At 39.7% G+C, this 13,659-nt stretch overlaps 1 protein-coding gene across 5 annotated transcripts in view; it reads left to right on the top strand.

Moving 5' to 3' along the window:
- Positions 1 to 9,102, top strand: part of LOC127997435 (calmodulin-regulated spectrin-associated protein 1-B) — a 36,140-nt gene extending 27,038 nt beyond the window's left edge. For 3 of the 5 annotated variants that reach the window (XM_052592025.1, XM_052592027.1, XM_052592023.1), the window contains 9 exons: positions 2,381 to 2,472; positions 2,734 to 2,812; positions 2,935 to 5,200; positions 5,491 to 5,627; positions 5,748 to 5,956; positions 6,073 to 6,175; positions 6,312 to 6,433; positions 7,838 to 7,956; positions 8,053 to 9,102. In XM_052592025.1, the coding sequence (XP_052447985.1) occupies positions 2,381 to 2,472; positions 2,734 to 2,812; positions 2,935 to 5,200; positions 5,491 to 5,627; positions 5,748 to 5,956; positions 6,073 to 6,175; positions 6,312 to 6,433; positions 7,838 to 7,956; positions 8,053 to 8,349 (3,424 nt within the window). In that variant the 3' untranslated portion in view covers positions 8,350 to 9,102. The remainder of the gene's footprint in view (positions 1 to 2,380; positions 2,473 to 2,733; positions 2,813 to 2,934; positions 5,201 to 5,490; positions 5,628 to 5,747; positions 5,957 to 6,072; positions 6,176 to 6,311; positions 6,434 to 7,837; positions 7,957 to 8,052) is intronic. The other 2 variants (XM_052592026.1, XM_052592028.1) reach the window with 1 other exon arrangement.
- The last annotated feature ends 4,557 nt before the right edge of the window (positions 9,103 to 13,659 follow it).

Below are 13,659 nucleotides of genomic sequence, written 5' to 3'. Positions count from 1 at the left end.
TGTATCTTTTAGTGAAATTATTGTGTACTGTACAACAGAAGTTTTGGCAAAATTTCACCTGTAGTACATCATCCTGGACACTAGGAACAAACTACAATCTTTAGGAACACGTACTGTGTTTGTGTTTGGGGTATATATATTTGTGTATATAACACTGAGTAATACAGTGATACTGTGTAATTAAAATGTTTAAATATTTATTATTATTATTTTAATGTTGATAATATAAAGTGGTTGCATATTGTTAAAACTAATCGTGGAAGTGATATATTTGTAGGACTGTCAAGGGAAAGCAAATGTCCAGCAAATATTGAACCTAAAACTAACACCGATAGAAAAGTAGCGATGATAAAGAAAATACAGCATGTTGTATTCTCTGACACCCTCCAAGCTGATCTCCAAGCTCAGCCAGCTTGGAATCAGCACAACCATCTGCAACTGGATTCTAGATTTTCTGACTAACAGACCTCAGTCTGTTAAGTTAAATAACCTCTCCTCCTCCATCATCACCTTGAACACCGGCGTGCCACAGGGCTGCGTACTGAGCCCTCTCTTGTACTCCCTATTCACCCATGACTGCGTTCATGTGAATGGCTCCAACACCATAACCAAATTCGCAGATGACACCACAGTGGTAGGTCTGATACAGAATGACGATGAGTCAGCCTAAAGGGATGAGGTGCAGCACCTGGCTGTGTGGTGTGCCACCAACAATCAGGAACTAAACAGCCAGAAGACAAAGGAGGTCATTGTGAACTTCAGGTAGACTAGGAGTCATGCACACACACCCGTCTACATCAACGGAGCTGTAGTGGAGTGTGTGTCGAGTTTCAAGTTCCTTGGCATCCACATCTCTGATGACCTCACCTGGTCCCATAAAACCTCCACCCTGGTCAAAAAGGCACAGCAGCGCCTTTACTTCTTACGGAGCCTTAAGAAAGTTCACCTGAGTCCCAGGATCCTCGCTGAATTCTACCGCTGTACCACTGAAAGCATACTCACAAACTGGATCTCAGTGTGGTACAGCAATTCCTTTGTTTAACTGTTCTATTGGATTATTAGACATACTTCTATCCGTGTTAGACAGAACTGTTAACAATGACAGTAACAAGGGAGAATATGAGCACTGTAAACTCAGGCGCTGCCGTGTTTAGCGAGGTAAAAATAAAAGTCCCGCCTTCAAGACATCAGCAAAGCAGAAAAACTTTGCGGCCGGTGCCGATATTTGAAAAATGCCAAATATCAGCCGATATATCGGCCTTGGCGATATATTGGTCGACCACTAATTAAAATGCAAGCACCTTTAATGCAATGCAAATTATTTTTCAGTTCAATATGCTTTTTTGCTTCAAAGACATTTTGACAAATTTTGTCATTATTTTTCTTCCATAGCCACCAGAGTACCACAGTGCACCAACCTGTAAATGTTACACACTTGACTTTTTTTTTTTTTTTTTACAAAATAAAAATAAAACATTTATGCAGAAGAATTAATGGAGGGCATTCACAGAGTATCTGAAAATGGAAAAATTATATATTGCATAAATCTAGGATGTGTCAAGATAATACAGTAGCCCCTCACTACGGAACACAAGATTCAGGTGGTGTGGTTGGATTTATAGGTGGAGATGGGTTAGATTTAGGTTATTTTTCTATTATATTTTAAATCGTAACTTTTGAGATTCTGTGATTGTAAGCAGGGATGGGTCAAATAGTGTGTTGAAGAGTAGTTTATACATTTATGTTCATTTCTCTGTGCTTTAACATGATGCATAATACTCTGGTTTTAGTAGTTCAGCAAATTCCTAGTCATGATTTCAGCAATACACAAACAAGAATAATAATGAAATCTTTGGGTTTCGATATGCTTGACAGTTTTGTTTGCAATTCAGAAGTTCACAGCTACTGTATGCATGCATGCACATTAGAGAGAACTTTGCTTGCATGATTATGATTCGCAACTAAATCATAGTCTCACCATGTCTTTGCTTTGTCATGTTGTGCCTGTGTTTTTCTGACATACTGATGGGACTGTGCTGCCCTGCCTAGCTTAAACAAATTTATTATGTTTACTGTGCCTACTCTTATTTCACTAGTAATTAAATATGTTACTTGGACATCAAAGGCATTTTAATGTCATGCTAGTGCCTTTAATACTACTCTGTAATTGTAGTATTCAGACTGTTAGTTGAAGTTATTCTTTTTAAGGTCCTAAACAGAGCAGTGCCGCTTGTCTATATTTGTCCATCCACATGGAAAATGCTTAATGTCAGTTACGATTAGATTTTGGCTGGATGGACCTCTGGGGGGCCTGAAGGTCATTCATCCTAATTTTTTGTGCCTTTGGTTTGCCAACTGTACTCTCTGCTTGCTGTTTCAGTAATAAGGGGAGTTCCAGTTTCAGCCCCTCCCACCCACTTCTCCCACTGAGACAAAGACACAAGAAGGCTCAGCCAGGAGAGGAAAGCACAGGTATGGCATTACAATTCTGCTGCCATTCATCTGAAAATATTAGTTTTCATGCTCACATGGAAGGGGTATCCAGAAATGTTGAGTCTCAGAAATTAAATAATAGTATTCATTTTTTTATAAATATATATTTTTTTGTAATCTGAGCTTTCACAAAAAAAAATTGAAATTGACGAAAAATCTAATTTTCTCTTTTGCAGTTGAATTAGAATATAACTTGAATGTAGTAGAGCCAGGTAATCAAATTCTTTTTTTTCTTACCAGCGTGCCGCAATCGTTCCAGTTCTTTTACACAAGAAGGTCACACCAGAGGATCAGTGGCTTGGTCAGATAAACGGCAGAGGTACAACACTATTAATAATTTGGAGTACTTAAAACATATCTTTTAAGATACTACATTATATCTATAATTCTGTTTAGTCATGCTTCTCTTATTATTATTATTATTATTATTATTATAATCAGGCCACTGTCTCAGCTGAATCGGTTTGTTCTCCACTCTGCTATGGGCAGTGATGCAGACTTGGCCTCAGGTGACAGCGTTAGTCTGACTTGCTCCATCAGTGAGGACAGCCTGGCCTCCACTGTCACACCCAAGCACCAGATCCATCCAGGTCAGGGCAATGTCAGGCAGGTCAATGGCCACGGTCTGCTGTGCAACATTAACATGAATGAGGAAGATGCCAGGGCAGATTCATCTAAGAATGACACCACCTTGTTAAACTCTGAGGATGCAGAGCGACAGAGCACTACACCTGGTGCTAAAACAGGCATTTGGAGAAGACAGGAGGAAGCATCCTCAGATTCCCGAACAGCCAGTTTCTTCCTGGAACCTCTGATGCCTGCTGTTCTCAGACCAGCCAAAGAGAAGTCAGTATGCCTTAATAAGGAAGAAGAGTCTGGAGAGGGATGGCAGCGAGGGTCCACACGGAGAGTAGCAGGAGCAGAATGTGCTGTTTCATCTTCCAGACGGAGACCTTCAACCACCCTTAATCGGACCTTTACCCCCAGCACTACCTCGGAGTTTGAGACAGTTATTGAACCCAAATCCAGTGAATTAGTGCCTCCAGCCCCTGGACAGAAGCAAGCTTTCAGACCATTGGCAACAAGTAGTGTTGAGCCATCTTCTGCTGAGCGGTCACCTGGGTTTTACCTTCATTCATTGGTGCCTGAGGACAAGAGGCCTGTCCAAGCATGGGACATCCATCCAGGGTCTGATATAGAGACTGTGGAGACCATTGAGGAACAGGATGCAGAACTCACCAAAGAGCTGCATCCAAAGAAGAAACAGTTCTATGATGAGGACGAAGAGTCAAACAAGCTGCGGGAGGACATGAATGTAAAGGAACATGAAGATAAGGATGGTTGCAGCAGGTGTTCTAGCCCTGGTCAGTCCCAGGTTAGCAGTGTAGCTAGCGGCAGTGTTCGCATGACTAGTTTTGCAGAACGAAAGATGCAGAAGTTTGGTAGCAATCAAGATATCCGCTCCAGCGCAAGCAGCTCGCAGCGGACCACACCAGATGGCTCAGAGAGTTGCTCACTTCCTCTAACCTCCTGGAGGATGAAAAGAGACCAAAGCCCCACACCACAGAACAAGGACGGTGCCAACATGCTGGCCTCTGAACTCCTTCAACTCCACATGCAACTTGAAGAAAAGCGACGTGCAATTGAATCCCAAAAGAAGAAGATGGAGATCATGACAGCAAGACAAAGGCTTAAACTTGGGAAAGCAGCTTTTCTGCACATGGTAAAGAAAGGGAAGAGTGATACTCTCCCTCAGCCTACAAAGTCAGAGTACTACTTGAAAGATGGCCATAAACTTAACCAAGAAAATGAGAAGTCGTCAAAAGACGACACCTGTGTTGTTGCACTGAGAGATGGGCCGAAAGAGGCTTTAGAGCCAGAGAAGGCATCTCTCGAGTGGGCAGGTGGGGGGACTGTGTCTCCTAGTGCCTTAGATATGGACGAGGAGATCGATCTTAATCAATGCAACCGCTCCATTGAGTTGCTGAATGAGGCCATAGGAAACATTCAGCAACAGATGATGCAGCTTTCGCTCCAGCAGGAAATGCTTATGAAGCACAATCTTCGGTCTCCAACAGTTGCTGCTCCACCACCTAGCAGTGACCAAAGTAATGCATCTGAACCTAGGGTCAAAGCTTCCATACATTTTGTTGAAACCAGCCCTGTGGTACGAAAGCCACCTAAACTAAGTTCAGCACGATCTCGTTCCAAACCTTCAGAGCTGTTGCTAGTTAAGGACCACGGCAAAGGGCAGAAAAGCTCCACTCCTACACCTACTGACAGCCCCTCTGCCAAGACCATTCAAGGGGGCAGAACCCCCAAAGCAGAGCCGGAGGACATTGTGCAAAGCTCTGCAAAATCAGACTTATTCACAAAAGACAAAGGGAACTCAAAAAGCACTACATTCCACCTTAATGATGAAGCTAACTTGAGGATGGTCTCAAGAGAACCAAGTTCTGTGGCCCTTGGTGTCACTTTCGAAGAATCAATGTCCAGTACTTTGCAGGATGCTGAGGCTACATTTGATGATGGGCCAGCAAGGGATAATGCCTCCTCAGAGGATATTTCTAGAGGAAAAGTTAATCTTATTGAGGTAGACTTGTCTGATTTGGCTGGCGACCCAGATGAAGAAAGCACCAATGTATTGGAAGTCACCAATGATGGAAGTGATGGAGAAAAGAAGTCTGGCATGGGATTCTTTTTCAAGGTAAATTGAATACAGTGGACAAGACATTATCAAATCATTTATCTGAAAGAAAAAGGATTCTATTGGATTAGTTTTTTTTTAATGTGCCTATATTTTATTAGTGGCATTTCTATTGTTCATACTTGGGGTTAGAGGTATATTAATTATTAAACCATGGCACTTAATCCATGAAAACCCCACTAAGCAACACCCTTGCAAAACAATACAATAAAAAATAAAACACTGAGTGCTGAAAATGTGAGTGTTTTAAAGGTTGGACTTCTACTAATTTTGTTGTTTTATGCTTGCAGGACGAGCAAAAAGCAGAGGATGAAATGGCCAAAAAGCGAGCAGCATTTCTGCTAAAGCAACAGAGGAAGGCAGAGGAGGCTCAGCTCCGCAAGCAACAGATGGAGGCTGAAAGTGAGCTGAAAAGAGATGAAGCCAGGTAATGGCAATGTTTGAAGTGTATTCTTCCATAAATATACAATAAAGAGCATTGTAACTTCTTTTTTTTTTCAGTTGAGTTTGTATATGTTAAAACCCTCTTTTTCTTTTCCAATTCCAGGAAGAAAGCAGAAGAGGAAAGACTCCGAAAAGAGGATGAGAAGACCAGGAGAGAGTTGATAAAGCAGGAATACCTTAGAAAAAAACAGCAAGAGATGTGTGAGGAGCAAGAACAGCCCCAGCCCAAGCCCAAGCCCAAAAAACAAAGGCCGAAATCTGTGCTGAAGGAAGAACCCAAAGTTGATACACTTGCCAAATTTCCTGCTGCCAGTAAGTATTAAACTGGGCCTTCTATTGTTGAATTATTACTGAGTTAATGGCTGAAATGTTTGATGGCACTTCAAACATTTACAAAACTGAAATGATGAAACCATGTCCCTCACCAGATGAGAATCTCATCAGTGCCCAGTCTGACTCTAGTCTGTCACTGTCCTCTGTGGCCACCACTGAACCAGACAGTTTCAACTCAGGAGGGGCGGGATCTCAACGGTAAGTCCTTCCCATGTCCTAGAGGCTGTGTGCAGATGTGTGCTTGCATTTCATTCATTTGTTTCAGAATCAATCGACTGTGTTCAGAATGTGACCTTCAAAGCACTTTGTGGATGTTTGTTCTTTCCATTAACAGAGGGGAATCGGTAGAGTCATTTCCAGGCCTCAGTCGCAATTCCAGCCGTACTACAGAGAGAGACTGGGACAACGGTTCCACTGCATCTTCCATTACATCAACTTCCATGGCGGAATACACTGGTGAGTTTTTTCACTTTCCGTTCTATAGGACGAAAGTGGTTTTTATTTGTTTTGATGCTCAATAACTGTACGTACCACATGCTGGTCTGGAATACTAAATTATTTATACTGTTTTAGATTCCTCTGCACCAGGACAACATCCTGTGTTAAAAACATCAGCATGCTTATGTGATCTCGACCATGCATCAGCCAATATGTTTGTCTGTGTGCTTGAGTACATAAGCACACGAGTTTTTGTTTGTGCAGATATTAGTGGATGAATTTGCTCTTTATGCCAAAACTCTCTAAAGCATTTCACTTGTTTCCTTTTAAGTTATAGCTAACATGTTGACTAATACGTTTTACAGGACAAATGCATTGTTTTTGTTCTGTTGCTTGAATACACGTATTGCCTTGCTCTAAAGTTGAAGTATGCATTGCACAATTAAAGGTTGTATATTAATCCTCCTTGAAATATTTTTGCCCTAACCAGCCATGACAGCAAGGCAACATTTTATTGGTCAGGTGATTTCTGTTTATGCCCTGGCCACATTGAAATCCCTCTGGTCCAAATCCCTGCTCCATGTGGTTTTTATTATAAACATCAAATATGTTCTGATAAGATGATTTTATTTATTTATTCATGTTTTTCATATAGCACAGCATTTTCACTTTTAATGGTGAACTGAATAAATCTTTTTTTTTTTTTGCAAAAAAATCATAATATTATAATGATTTCTATAAGATCATGTGATGCTGAAGACTGGAGTAATAGCTGCTGAAAATTCAAAGGGGGCTTTATATAATAAAAAAATAAACTCATACTTAAGAAATGAAGCGTGCTTCAACTTGTTTGATCTTTTCTTTTTCTTTTATTTGATAAATTACTTTAGATTAACTACCCCAAACTGATTGATATTAAACAGCTGCAATTAAACTTAAACTAGGTGATCCTCAATTATTTATGAATCTGAATCAGTTTATAAGATCTAAATATTTTATATTGAAATATTCGTAATTCATAATTCTTAATTACATTTACTTTCATTTAATTTTGTAGGATACTATTAATACTAGTTATATTTGTTTAAATGTGTTTGCTTATTATGCTGCATTTTTAAAGGGCTCGTTTTGCTCTTTTTTTTTTTCTTTTTTTTTTTTTTTTTGACTTGGAGCTTTAATCAAGAGAGGGAAGAGTTCAATAGTGACTAGAAGGAGAGCAGCAGTATACAAACTGAACCTCAGCTACTGTTAGTGCTGACTCAGTAGTTTAAATTATACACGCTCTGTAACCACGTCATCATTTTATCAGCGGGTTCCGATCCGTGTCCGATCATTTGGTGTTCGAAAAATATAATATGTGTTGTTGCATTCCCAATATTTTTTTTTTTACATTTTTTTTGTGTTAATGTTTTGTCACTGTAGGTCCCAAGCTTTTCAAGGAGCCAAGTGCAAAGTCCAACAAGCCGATAATCCACAATGCCATCTCTCATTGCTGCTTAGCGGGCAAAGTAAATGAACCGCAGAAGAACTCCATTCTTGAGGTGCGTGACCAGTTTCTTGATACATAAATCTTGATACTGAATTACAGTGAAAAAAAAAAAAAAAAACTAAATATTTGCTTCTCTTTTTACTGGTAGGAGCTGGAGAAGTGTGAATCCAACCACTTGATGATCCTCTTCCGGGACGGTGGCTGCCAGTTCAGAGGCCTTTATTCCTATTTCCCCGACACAGAGGAGATCCACAAGATCACCGGCACAGGGCCCAAGAGCATAACTAAGAAGATGATTGACAAACTCTACAAGTACAGCTCAGACCGCAAACAGTTCACGGTAATCCCTGCCAAGACTGTGTCTGTTAGTGTAGATGCTCTGACTATCCATAACCACCTGTGGCAAGCCAAAAGACCTGTCGGGCCAAAAAAGAGTGGAAAGTGAAGTCCAATGCACTTTTGCATTGAGGCCTGCAATCACTCACCTGCTTCCATCAGAATTTGGATGGAAGAGATTCGCTGGACAAACAAACAGGCATGAATTAACATGCACTTCATTTGAATGTTTTTTTGGGGTTGAAGTAGTCCTTTACCCACAATCCTGTAGTCTTGATACATTTTTACATGATACTTTTTTTGTTACTTGAAGTATTTATTAGTTTGGCACTGATTAGCTAGTTTAAACAAAACGCTACCCCCTTGACTGTTTTTGTTTAATTTGTTTACCCCTTTTTTGTGAGGGATATGCATTTTACTCTTACTGTCTTCAAAACATGTCTGCTGCCTCTGAGGACTGCCAGAACTCAAATTAATGTAAAAAAAAAAAAATGGCTTGCTTGCCTCTCAACAAATAGTTTTTTTCCCCTCCAAAACATGCTGCTCATCAGTTGTCGCTGGGCCAGTCCCAGGTCTGCATACTTTTGGCCTTCATGCATTGTGGCACTCTGTCTGTTTATTCTGCGCTTTAAAAAAGCAGTTCTCTTCTCTTCTGTTCTACTCTGTAGCGGCCTCTCGACCGGACGGTCTGTACTATGGTGCACTTATGATCATGTTTTAGTGCTTTTATTATCATGCAATGTAACCATGTTGATGTTGGCACTGGAGCGTTTTCTCATGCAGAAGAGCAGCGTGCTCTGTTATGAAGAGTGTTGCTGTAAACTATTTGAACGACAGTATTTAATATATTCATAATCGGTTACTTCCCTTGCAGTCACTGTCTAATTATTTACCAACGTTGAAAACATTCCTCAGTGAGAGAGGTGTCAAACCTGCAGACATCCTTGTGTTTAAATGTTCGAGAAGACTCAGAAAAGCCTGTTGTTTGGTGTCAAGATCAATTGAGAGTTGCACATGCACTTTATTTTTTTGCTCATGAAGGTGTACAGCTGGGGTAGAATTTCAAAGGGCTTACTAAACTATTTTTGCACCTAAAATTGGTTGTCGTAAAGTGAAGGTACTCTGTTGTACACTGAGAAACATCTCTCAAACACTATTAACACCGAAAAAGAGCACACTGACAGCCCCTTAATGACTCCTAAACTACTGTTTCCAAATAATTGGTGTTAGACTTGTCTGCACTGTTTAGTTTTAAATTGCAGTTTTGTATATTATGTGTTTTTTTTTTTTTTTAATCTATAAGTGAACGATTGTATTGAGGTTGATCACCTGTTTGTTTTTTCCTTCATCCTTTTTTTTTTTTTTTTTTTTTTAACACTACTATTCATTTTTGGTCATTTTATTTCCTTTAACATACTATTATTTATTTTAAATAAGACTGAGAATTAATAAATATTTCAAGTCAATAAATTCATTCTAAATTTTTTCCCCCTCATTTATTGTCATTTTTCTTCTACTCTTTTTTTTTTTTTTTTTTTACACTTTAACAGCTCTTGCATTTTTCAGTAAGTTAGCTTGCCTCATAATAATGAATATTAGTAACAAGTGTTGAGCATGGTACACAATTGACTTGATTGAGTTGATCAACTGACTGCAAGAAAAGATTAGTAGTTTAATTATGTATGGTCTCCTGATGGGCGTCCCAACTTCTGTCAATTGGAACACCACAGGCTGTGCCTCATCGACGAGCACTGAATCCTTGACAGTCCACGGAAGACACATTTGTATCCTGGAAACTGGCAGTTTATCCTCAGGGGTGGCTTTACAAGTCAGGCATTCGGTGGATGGATGCTCATTAGACAGCAACTCCGAATATCTTGTTATTTGATGTTTCTCAGTATGCGCGGTGAGTATTATTGCAGTCTGATTGGATGTTGGCTTCAAAATCAAGTGATGTAAAAGAATGTTTCTTTTTTTCCACCTAGCTCTTTTTTATTTTTGTGGCGTTCGAGTGCATATGTGAGGCATGGTGTCAGTCCTGTATATACACCAAAACAGACTATGTTTGCAAAGAGATACCAAAAGGTAGGATGGTCTGAAGACACTTAATGTTCATAAAAAGAATGTGTGTGTTATCTGCCAGAGAAATATGTCAGATAAATGTCAGCTATATGCAGATATACCAATAAAAATTGGGATTTTAATAATTTTGGATAATTGCAGTTTAGATGTATAAGAAGAGTTCACTCAAAAATAAAAGTTGGCACACTTTACTCAATTTCATGTCATTCCAACTCAAAGGACTTAATTAAAGATCTTTTGAACCGTGTTATTGCTGCACTTTTACAAACGGTGAAAGTGAATGGTGACAAGTGGATGTCAAGCTCCTGAAAAAAAAAAGAAAAAACAGTAATGGTGTTCCATACATCTTATGCACTTTATTCCAAGTTGCTATATTACTGCTTGATGTGCAAAACTGACTTAAAGTTAAGTTGTTCACTGGAAATCTTGCATGAGCTGTGGTCACCATTGACTTTCATAATTCAGAACAGTGTAGCTTGGATATTCTGCCCAACATTTCCTTATGTGTTCTTCAGAAGAAAGTCATAAAGGTTTCGAAAGGTGTGTTGATGAGTAAATTGCCTTTAGATGAACTGTCACTTTCCCCCTCTAGATTATCCTGCTGGCTTGACCTATGTGATTATCTTTGTGAGTGGTTTAGGAGAAATCGGCTTGTCTATGTTTAACAGCACCAATCTGACATCTGTGAACAGTCTGACTATGGCAGACCAAGGCATCACAGCAATAGGAGCGCAGACCTTTGATAAGTTTCAAAACCTCCAAACTCTCAGTTTGGACAATAATCATCTCTCCCAAGTCTCATCAGACTGGTTCAGCCATCAGGTTACACTTGAGAGACTCAGACTGTCAAAAAATAAAATCACTACACTGGATCATAATTCTCTTGATGTGCTGTTAAACCTGCTCACCCTAGACTTGTCTCGGAACCAGATTCACACTCTAACCCCAAGCAGTCTTCTTGGTCTCAGTAAATTGAGGCAGTTAACCTCAACAAACTGACACATTTGAGAATGGATGTGTTTCTTACACTTAACAGCACAAAGATCTATTTGGATGAAAATCCTTGGGACTGCTCCTGCTCCGTTAACGACTTTGCCAAAAACCTGAGAAGTAAGCATTCATTTCCATATTGTACTTTTTATCTAATGCTACTGAAATATTCAATATTACGGTTTTACTGTATACTCTTCTTTCAAAAACATTAAAGGGGTAGTTCACCCAAAAATGATAATTAGCTCGTGAATTACTCACCCTTAACCCTTTCTTTTTTCAGACTAATCCAGTCGGAATTCTATTAAAATTAGTATTTATCTTTAAAGCTGTTTAATGTCACTCATTGCATCAGCCCAAAAGAAGTGAAATGAAATGTGTCCATCCATAAAAAAAAAAAAAAAATCTCTCATGGCTCCAGGGGTGAGCAAAAGCCTCCTGTAGTGAATCGATGTGTATTTGTAAGTAAAGTAGCCATATTGTGTTCGTCACTTCTTAGCGGCGCATGCGCACAGCCGACCTCATACATCATTCATCTGGAACTGCTTCTGTGTACAACAGTGAGCGCAAGCTACATTAAAGTAATTATTACATTTTGAAGGTGGATATTTTTCTTACAAAAATCAATTGAATCGCTACAGGTGACCTTTGTTAACCTCCTGGAGTTGTGAGAGACACTTTTTTTTAAATATATGGATGAGCGGTTTATATTTAACTTCTTTTGGACAGATGCATGCATGACCCGTTGAGTGGCATTAAACAGCTTGAAAGATTATAAACTATTTTTAATATAACTCCTACTGGATTTGTCTGAAAGAAGAAAATCATATACAACTAGGATGAGTAATTTATGGGATAATTTTCATTTTTGGGTGAACTAACCCTTTTAAAAAAAATCGTACAACTCTGAGCTGTATATTAATAATGTGCATAAAGGCTTATGATCGATAATCTTAATTTTAGGGTGGAATGTTAAGTGACTTTCATAAATGCATGCAGGTCTGCAGAATGCTTCTCTTCTGGAGAACGGGATGCAGGTGTGCTGTAATAGCCCTCCTGATTTGAAAGGTAAGCCAGTATGGCAGGTCCCAGAGTGTAAAACCCTCACAACCATTAGCTCTACCACTGTTAGCCTGACCATTGGAAGTCCTGACACCAGGAACCCTGCCACGGTATTAATAACCAAACCTCTTACAATCAGACACTCAACTTTAATCATTTTAATTGGTAGGTGGAACTAATTGATTGCCTAAATTCAGCTCTCATGTCCAGGAGCTTATGTTGTGGATGACTAACCTTTTATTATGTAACCAGTGGTACTCTGTGCCCTGGTGCTTGTCATCTGTGTCCTTTCAGTGTTGTATCACAGGAAACAAGAGCGGAAACATCTACAGGCTGTAAAACCTGCTTCAGAGAAATCTGAAATCATACGAACCAGTGAATCGACTGCAAAGTGCAATGGAGAAGAAAACAGAAAAGTGAAATCTGAAATTGTTAATAAAACACACATTCTGAGGTGTTACTGAGGACCGACCAAATGATGGTTGGAGATGAGAAGACATCACAGATTTACCATATTTATTCATCAGGGACATTTGAAACCAGAGATTCTATTAAACGAGTGAGATCTGCCGGGCCGGTCCTGTGCAGGATGGAGATGTTTTCTAAAGTGACAGAAGCAGAAGTGGCCACTGAGGAAGATGGGGTAAGGATTGACGAGTATTACAATGGATGGATGACCTCAGAAAAAGAAAAGGACAATGTGTGTGTGAATACTGAGGAGGTGGAAGATGGAAGAAACACTGCAGATGAGGAGAATGATGGATTCATTGATGAGGTCAGTAACATCACAGACACCGTGAACTCACACAAGGAACTCAGAGAGAAAAAGGAAGATACTGATGTTCAAGTGTTCAAGTCGGAACAAGTGTGAACCAAGACGTTCTTCAGCAATGTGTGGAGAATGATGTGTTGGATCACCTCAATGAGTTGACCACTGAAGCAGGAAGCAGTGATGATATTCTCCAAGTAAAACATGTCACATCCCAGGCTGAGGAGACTGGTGAAAACTTGCCGTACCTCTTGATCGGTGCTGATCCAGAAAACCAGATGTCTAGGCTTGATCAGAATACTTCGAAAGGAACATCTGTACCTTCAAGACCCATTTGGCGGGTACTGACCTGGCCTCCGACTGCGGCCCAATGGAAGAAGCAGTGGGCTCAAAATCAACAATTGCTTAATGTGTTCCCTCAACTAATATTTGTAACTGGTTGTAGGCATGACATCAGACCACTTCATCCTAGAATTTGTCCTGCAGTCCTCCCAACCGGTCCACAGTTCAATGCAC

The sequence above is a fragment of the Carassius gibelio genome, chromosome A5, assembly GCF_023724105.1.
Source record: "Carassius gibelio isolate Cgi1373 ecotype wild population from Czech Republic chromosome A5, carGib1.2-hapl.c, whole genome shotgun sequence".
Taxonomy (NCBI): Eukaryota; Metazoa; Chordata; class Actinopteri; order Cypriniformes; family Cyprinidae; genus Carassius; species Carassius gibelio.
This window is presented reverse-complemented; position numbering and strand designations above follow the sequence as displayed.